Source organism: Penaeus monodon, chromosome 19 (genome assembly GCF_015228065.2).
Source record: "Penaeus monodon isolate SGIC_2016 chromosome 19, NSTDA_Pmon_1, whole genome shotgun sequence".
In the NCBI taxonomy this organism is placed as follows: domain Eukaryota; kingdom Metazoa; phylum Arthropoda; class Malacostraca; order Decapoda; family Penaeidae; genus Penaeus; species Penaeus monodon.
Genome location: NC_051404.1, coordinates 45,095,460 through 45,095,780, shown reverse-complemented (window position 1 = coordinate 45,095,780; position 321 = coordinate 45,095,460). Strand labels below are relative to the sequence as shown.

Here is a 321-nt window from a genome sequence, read left to right as displayed (position 1 = left end):
GGTACCCCGATTTTTTTTAATGAAATATAGATTGAAACTTTTCATTTGAACATCATAAAAATCGTGAAATCTCAACAAAATGAAAGATATAGCATTTACGTCAAACATTGCATAGGTTTGCAGTACTTATAGGCCAAATATTTCTACCATGCTGACGATGTGTTGCACTCTTGCTCCCTCCACCTCCTATGCACGGCATGTAGGTATACTGCCTCGCAACCGGCACATGTGTGGATGACGGCGCCTGCGGAAGACCTGTGGGAGCCGCCGAAGGCACGCCGGACCTCGTGTGTCCGCCGAACAAGGTAAGACTTGTCTTGT

The 321-nt window shown here is 45.8% G+C and overlaps 1 protein-coding gene across 1 annotated transcript in view; it reads left to right on the top strand.

Moving 5' to 3' along the window:
* Nucleotides 1-203: 203 nt before the first annotated feature.
* LOC119585417 (latent-transforming growth factor beta-binding protein 2-like) overlaps nucleotides 204-321 on the top strand; it is a gene marked incomplete at its 5' end in the record, with an annotated part of 12,563 nt that continues 12,445 nt past the window's right edge. Inside the window, 1 exon segment of the mRNA XM_037934079.1 lies at nucleotides 204-305. Coding sequence (XP_037790007.1) covers nucleotides 204-305 — 102 coding nt within the window.